Source organism: Belonocnema kinseyi, chromosome 6 (assembly GCF_010883055.1).
Source record: "Belonocnema kinseyi isolate 2016_QV_RU_SX_M_011 chromosome 6, B_treatae_v1, whole genome shotgun sequence".
NCBI lineage: Eukaryota > Metazoa > Arthropoda > Insecta > Hymenoptera > Cynipidae > Belonocnema > Belonocnema kinseyi.
In genome coordinates this window covers 71281009-71289480 of record NC_046662.1, presented here as the reverse complement: position 1 = coordinate 71289480, position 8472 = coordinate 71281009, and the positions used below count along the sequence as shown (strand labels likewise).

General features: G+C 31.4%; 1 protein-coding gene across 1 annotated transcript in view; it reads right to left on the bottom strand.

The window, feature by feature from the left end:
- The window catches only part of LOC117175440 (neuropeptide-like 1), an 18579-nt gene that overhangs the window by 6374 nt on the left and 3733 nt on the right, over window positions 1–8472 (bottom strand). The window contains exons 2-3 of the mRNA XM_033365148.1: window positions 4738–5380; window positions 1984–2646 (exon numbers count right to left, since the gene is read on the bottom strand). Coding sequence (XP_033221039.1) covers window positions 1984–2646; window positions 4738–5380 — 1306 coding nt within the window. The remainder of the gene's footprint in view (window positions 1–1983; window positions 2647–4737; window positions 5381–8472) is intronic.

Below are 8472 nucleotides of genomic sequence, written 5' to 3'. Positions count from 1 at the left end.
AAAAACTTGAAAAGCGATTGACCAAGTGTATAGAGCTCCAAGGAGATTATGTTGAAAAATAAAAAAAAATTTACCCAAAAAAAATTGTTTTTATACATCATTCTAAGGACTTATTCAACTACCCTCGTATGTTTACTATGAGATTTAGGACACAAAAAAGTTATCCCTAAATAGTTTTCTATTTTTTCTTCCCTTCTAGTCTTCCAATCATTAGTTTCTTTTCAGCCATTGTTTACTAAGGACAAGCGACTATGATTGTATTATCCTTTTTTCCTTTTGATATCCCTAGGTTCCATTACTACTTCTCAATCACCATCAGAGTACATGATCATAATAGAAAATACATTATTGACGATGATAGATAAGTGTTAAGAGAAAATCAACAGCACACTGTTTTTTCCAATAAAGTTTCCCTTCTAACAACTAATGAATATCGTCAAAAGGCGTGTTATTCTTTTGCCAGCAATAAACAACACTCTTTCTTTCTTATACACTCTTTGGTTATATCAAAGGAAACAGTATGTTTTTCATTTTCCGAAAATGAAGAACCGTATTTAATGTTTTTCTCTTCCTTATATATAATAATTTCTTCTTTCTATATAATTTCTATAAAATAATTATTTCTATAAAATTTCTTCTTTCTACAGAAGAATTTCTTTGTATAAGAAACTCTGATATATGTCTGTTTATTTATATTTAAGAAAATGTTGTTTGTGATAGAGAAATGGTAAAAGGAAATCATCCTTCTTGTAACTTAAGAAATTTTCACTGAAATAATTATGTTAAAAATAAATAATCCCTAAGTGGAGTTTGTCTTCGTTTTCTTATTTTCTGTCTCTTAGTCATCAATTACTTGTCATTGTTACTATCATATGTTAATGTTTAACATGATTAAAAAGTACAATACACGAGAAGCCACTTTTTTACTTTTGTTTTTATTGTATAGAAACATGAACAATGTAAAACAACGTTTTATGATTTGCCTTTCTTTAAAAATTCTTGAACATGATCTATGAATTATCTCGAAACATGTTAAAACATTAAAGGTGTACTTAAGGAACATTATCAGAATGTTATATTTTAAGAATTTTTTAACGAATGGAAGCGTTATTCTTAAAATAAGATCTGTTGTCATGATTAGGAAGTCACGCTTGAACAAGTTTTCCAGTACCCCTTGTCAATAAACAATAAAAAAGTACAAGAAAACATTGCTTTTTGGTTTGCTTTTCATTCATCATTAATAATACACTAGCTTTAATGACCACACAAATCCATGTTTTGTGATTCATTATTCTTTCATGCTTTCCGAAGATAATCACAAAAGTATCATTAGAAAATTTTAAAGAATATTAAAAAAATAACAATCAGCATTTTAGGGAAAGTAGAATAGTAAGAGAAAAAAACATTAATGATTTTCCTTTTATCCAGGAGAAAACTCTCATAAATAAATCGAAAAAGTTTCCGAAATGATTCCTTAGATGATTGAGGAAACAATATTTGTTTGATAATTCGTAATTAAAGAACAATTCTTTGATAGAAAAGTGATGAAATATTAAATGAATTCTTAAAAACGTTTATAGGAAATAAGGCTATAAAAGGGAAGGGTAAATGAGGCAAGATCTAGTCACCATCTTATAGAAGATATAGAGTGGAAATAGTGTCTTTACTACATTAAAAAACAACCATTGTTTCTGATATCTTCACATCCTTATGTTTTCATCTAAATCTAAAAAGATCATCCACCTATTTGAAAACCATAAAGAATTGCCAGTTCGATGCTTGATCAAACTTTCTACCATCTGACTGACGACCTAAAAATCATTTGATTGATGACCTAAAAATCGTTTGATAGTAAATCAATCATTCTGATTAAGCAAACCAACAAATCTTGATAGTTTTCCCTAAAAAGATCTTCCAAGGTTAATTTCCGAATTCCGAAAGTACTCTTATTGTAACCAAAATCATAAGACTATTGAAACTCACCCATGAACCTCTTCTCTGTCTTGGGATACTGTCCCGTGAGAGCTTCTATAAGATCCTCATAATCAAAGACATTGTTGTTCTGCATGACTGGTAAAGGATACTCTTCACTAAAGTAAAGCTGCCTCTTGGGCCTCCTCTCTCCAGAGAGCATTTTCTCATTCGCTCCGTTTTTTGTCCCTAGTAAACCCAGTAAATCCATCATTGCATTTTCATGATTCCGTTCAGCGTTTAGATGTGCCAGTCTTTGAAGATTCAGAAGTTCCTGAGACATGTCCTGATCACCTAAGGATCTGCCAAAACGATTTGTGGTTGGAAAACGCAAAATCCGGCTTGAACCGACTCCGAATCTTTTGTTGAAGATAGGCCAATCGTCATTCTTTGATAATGCTGCAATGTTCCTCTTTTCTTCATTTTCTGTCTCATCATCAGGAAGACCCCAAGACCCGAAAAATGCTCGTTTTCTTCCTTTACCAGCTGGCATCGGTGGAAGAGCAAAGTCTCTAGCTAGAGCTGCTACATTTCTTTTACCACCATTATTTCTCATTAATGAGGCTATGTTCTTTTTTTCGTAGGACAGCAGAGCATCTGTTAAAAAGTCGCTAAAGTTTCTCTTACCACCTGGAAGGGCGTAGTCTCTTGCTAAAGAAGCCACGTTTCTTTTACCTGTAAACCGAAAATTATTATTATACCATTAACGAGTCGTACTTCAATTACGTAACAGATTATAGGTCCTCTCTAATACCCCCCGCCCCCTATAACAAACCGTAACACAATATTTCTACCCCCCTCCTCTTACTGTACATACTTTTTAGTTTCCAGAAATGTTTTGCTAGCTATTGCTAATCAGAATTGGGTAGGGTGTCCGAGAATGTTTTGCTAGCTATTGCCAATCAGAATTGGATAGGGTGTCCGAGAACTTCATTTTCAAAATTCCCTGATTTTTGCTTGACTATTTTTTTATTATCCTTGATCATTAATATTAATATGCCTGCATTTTAATCTTGTAATACTTCTAACAAAGAGTCATTTAAAAATGGAATAAAACAGTATTTCCAAAACAAATTTTAAATTTTAAATTTCAACAAACAGAGATTCTTCACTCGCGAAATATATCAAAGTTTATCCAAGCTGTTGAACCTTCAAGCCAAAAGATGAAAAAAAGATAAATCTGAAAAAATGGAAAAATTACATTTTCAGTTAAAAAATTAATTTTAAACCCAAAAAAGGCTTTTCAACCTAAAAGTTACATTTTCAACCAAAGACATAACACCTCAATCAAGAAAATAAATGATTAATAATGTAGTTTAACTTTAGCTAAAAATACAAATCAGCAAGAAAAAAAATTTCTTAACAAAGTGATTTAACCAAATCTTTTAAGCAAAATAGATGAACACTTAAGCAAAGGAGAAGAATTTTTTTACGTGAAGTTGCTTTTTCATATAAAAGAAAATTAAATTTCTACTAAATCTGATTAATTTCTTAATCCAAAATATAAATTCTTAGAAAATAGTTCAATTTTCTGTTAAAAAAACTTTAAGCTGACTCTTCACGATCAACATCTAAATTTAAAAATAATGAATGGGTTTCTACGAGAAAATTGAATTCTTAATCCAAAAAGAGGAATTTTTTCAATCAAAAAGAATAAAATTTTCACCCAAAAGTGTAATTCTTTATCAAATAGTTTCATTTTTATCCAAGAAAGATGAAATTTCTACTAAAGCAGACAGATTCATAATAAAAAAACGACATTTTTTTTTAAGTTGAAATGTTACCCATAAAAGATCTTAGTTCATTTTTTAATACCAAAATATAAAATTTAAACAAAAAGTAAATTTTATACGAAATAGTTAAATTTGTAACCAAAGAATTGTATTTATTTTCAAGAAAGGTAAAAATTGTCTTAAAGAAGATGAATTTTTAATTACAAACAAAAAATTCAAAACAAAGTTTAATTTTCATTCAGAAAAAATTTTAGTTCTCTTTTCAGCACAAAAATATTAAATTTAAACAAAAAGTACATTTTTTACGAAATAATTAAGTTTTCAACAAAACAGAATTTTCAGTCAAAGAGTAAGACTTCACAACAAAATTGTTGATTTTTTTGTCTACTAAAACAGGTGAATTTTTAAATCAAAAAGAAGAATTTTCACAAAATTAGTTGAATTTTTAGTCAAAGATGAAATTTGAAACAAAAACGATAAATTTTCAACAAAAAAATAGTATTCATCCAAAAAGAAATAAATAAAAGACTTTTAAAAAAGAGCTGCATTTTTAACCCAAAAAGACGAATCTTCAACAAAGCAGTTGAATTTGCAACTGAAAAAGATGTGTTTAAAATAAAGGGTTAATTTTCAACCAAATAATAAAATCCATAACTAAAAAGGTAGTTTTCGGGAGAAAGTTTTTGCGAATTTGCAAAAATTACGAACATGAGTGAAGGATCCCCTCTACCCTTCCATGACAAATCGTAAAAAATAGTCGAATTGTCTTGACCCCCCCCCCCTCTAAGTTGTTACCTAATTTAATTACGGTCCCTAAGCCATTTCCCTTTCGTGGTAAGCATGACTCATACGTTCGTTTCGCAACACGGCCCCGACCCAGGTTGCTGATCAATTTCTCTAGCAATTACCTCAAGTAGAGAGCCTCACAATGTCATTATTTGAAGCTTCCAACTCGGGCCCATTAGTATCAATCTTGTTTAATAGGAAAAGGGTATCAAATGAAAAATATATAACTTATCCTCTAAATACATACCGTGTGGGGGCAAATTGAAGTCTCTAGCCATCGAAGCAATATTACGCTTTTCATTACCATAATCCCTTGCTATCGCTTCAAAATCAATTTGTCCATTAGGAAGGGTATATTCCCTAGCAATAGCATGTACATTTCTTTGATCATTTTCATGCAGAATTTTTAGAAGAATGTCCAAGGTTTGATGGTCAAATTCTGATCCCTCACCATCCATACCACCTCCTCCACCCTCGCCATCATTTTGAACTTCGACTTCACCATCATGACCTTGACCAGTAACTGGCATATCGTTATTTTTTGCAAGAATCGCTAAACTTCGCTTTATGTCTGAATCGGGATAGGAAGCAGCAGGACTTTCAAGTATTTTTTGGGCTCGGGCGACAGCACTTAGGTGTCCTCGCATTGCTGGATTCCTGAACAGTTCCAGATAAATAGCAGCCGGCAGACAAATTTCACCATCTTCACCATCTTCCTGGTTCATGGCTCTCCAATTTACGATGTCATCCCGATTTTTTGCGTCTTGAATAATTCGGGCTGTTCGGGAATATGCTGCTAAATTTGAACTTACTTCTGGAATGCGAAGGAGGGCGATAAATGTCTTTTTTGGAAGGCAACCAGTACTTGCCTCATCATCCTGGCATGTTACCTGAAAAATGTCAAAAAATAGACATTATTACTTAGGAATAGTAAATAGTTATTATTTAATTAGAAATTAGAAATATTAGGGGTCATTCACAGATTATGCTAAATCGAAAGATTTGTCAAGATTTTGAAAAATTAAAATCGCAATTGTTTAAGGTTTCAAAATGTTAAAGTGTTTGAAATCAAACACATTCGAATGAAAATGTTCCAAGTTAAAAGGTTTTTAATCCCCAGTATTTAAATTACACAGATGTCTATTTCATACGTATAGGAAAGAATACAATTATAAATTTGAAGGAATCAAAAATAAACAAATGATTGAAATATAAAAAATGGGAAATTATGACTTTTAAATAGTAAATTGTAAATCAGAAATTGAAACTATTCAGGATTATCTGCAAAATACGTCACATTTAAACTCCTAAAATTGACATATTTCAAAATTTTGAAATCATATAAATGAAACCATTTTTACTTGAAAGCTTGCGAAATCGAAACAGGTCGAAAATTCAATGACTTAAAAAATAGTTTCATGACATTTTGAAGAACTTCACATGAAAATATCTTAGGCAAATTTAATTTGACAATAATTTTGCTAAGATTTGTAACGGACAAAATTTAACAATTTCAAGTTATATTTTAAGCCATAGAAATTTGAAAAAGGTTTTTAATATAAATTTTTAATATTGATAACCGTCGATCTTTCTAGACTAACTTTAAATTTTAAACTGAAGAATTTAAACCTGAATTTCAAACTAGTATTCTTAGACAAAAATAAAATAGTATTCGAAACTCAAGATCGCTATATAAGAGGGAACAAATTTGTACAAAAAATTGTCAAGTTGTCCCAGTCTACCTACAATCAGTTTCTACGGAATTTTCTTCAATTTGTTAAGGAATTTCTCTGGAATTTTCAGTAACTGGAACTATAAACTGGATAACGTTCGTGGAATTTCAATAGAATTTATAGTGCGTAAACCTCATCTAAATTCTAGAGACAATGTAATAAGATATTATCAAATATCAAAATATTGAAAAAGTCCGAAAGAAATATAAATAAATTCTGCCAAATTTTGATGGAGATTCGGTACAAATTGTATGTGGTACGGAATATTGTAATTTTCGTTAAAAAATATCCCGAGTCAAAGTTTCGTCGTCACTTTCAACTTCTTTCACTTTCATCAATGAAGGTGAATGAAGATGAAATGAAGTTAAAGTCGCAATGTCAGCTGATGTATTTTCGCCTTCATTTCAACTGCAAACGTTGTAGTTATTACCGTTTTTACAAGTTTTGAAGCCGAAATTATGGTGAAACGATATTGTGATCTCATCTTTATTTCAGCGTTTTTCACAATAATTAAGGAATACACGGAGAAACCTTTTGTTACAATATTTGCTCAAAATCATACTAGATTTTACTTTTTTTTAGTTTTCAATAGAGGGGCATAGAGGAACTTTTTTAACGTTTACTACTCCGAGTAGTAACTAGTAAAGCAGCAAGTAATGTATTATAGCCAATTACTAATTTCGGTAAAGGAAAATTCTAAATTTCTTGCATTAATATCTGCAGAAGATTGCAATATTTGCGCAGGACTATAGTGACGTCGAGAGAGACCGGCGCACTGATTTAGTAAGCGACATAGTAAAAATTGGTGCAGTCAGATTAGCAGACGAAAAAAAACCTAACCTGCGCCGCGTCGCGTTGAAGGTGAACACACGTATCCTTTGAACAAGCATAAGACGTAAATACAGACTTATTATGGGATTTTAAACTGTTTCGAACTATTATATTTATTTAAATTACATTGTAGAGTACATATTATTACAGTTTATATATTATTATATACATTCCGCAATATTATATTACAAGCTGAAACAGAAAATGTGATTAAAATATAAAGCTGATGGGAATCGAACACGGGTCTTCGGCGCGACAACACGGGGATATTCCATCCTGTTAAACTAGATAATGAAATAGAGATATTTATCGCCCTTATGAAGTAAATCGAAGTTTCATGGTCAGTTTCAACTTCTTTAAGCGTAAGCGTTATTCAATGCAAGATGAAAAGATTGAAAACCGCAGTTTCGACTTCTTTCACTTTCAACGCCGCAAACTGACAAAGTTGATCTTACTGAGTTAACCTTCATTTTAACTTCAAAACATGTTATCCCATTTCACCTTCTCTTTCAACGTGATGATTATTTTCAGGATAGCTACTCAATTGTAATAAATTTAATTTTCAACGCACCCTTCAGCCACAAGAGAAAAAGGCTAAAGTGGAGTGGATAAATTAGAAAACTCAATATACTTTTTTAAACGCAGACTTCTCATTTTGACTTCAGGTACGTAAGCAGTCAATGAATGAATTCATTTCACAAATAATTCTTTGCACACATTTGAAATTTGTTGGTTTTCGTCTGTCTGCTTCTAGCTGTTTTTTTATTCTCTTTTAATATATTTAAAAGTAGGATCCTTTTCATCTTGTCACATTAAAATATCGTAAGAAATACCCATCCAAATTCTCCATTACAAAATACTTATACTTTTATGAAATTTTTTGTTTCAATCCGCGCAACCGAGGGTTAGGTCACCGGGGGTGGAATGTGGGTGCGGCTTCCGCATTCCAGATTCTGTACCTGGCGCCATTCAAAAATAAATTAAAAATTTTGAGGAAATTGATTTATTGTGTTCTCATTTCTTTTTGTTTCGTTTAAATAAAATAAAAAGATAAGAATCTTCGTTTTACTTACGTTGAGAACCACATGCCTTGACCAGTCAACAATGTGATTTTTTGCAAATTAATCGCCGTCTGGCGTGAATTAAAAACATGTTTTCGAAGAAAAGATTAATTAGTTTTCAATAGAGAATCTGTACCTGCAATAAAAACGTTGATTCCAATTAAAAATTATAAAGTTACCCGCCCCCCTTCCGCCCCGAGAGGGTGGGGTATGGGGTAAATGGTTATGGATTTGTTTCTCCCACTCGAAAATACAAAGTTTTTTTCACGGACATTTTTTGTTTGAGTGCGTATTTCTTAATACATTTCAATGTCACAAGAGGAAAAGAACATCCTGTTTTCACACACACACACACAC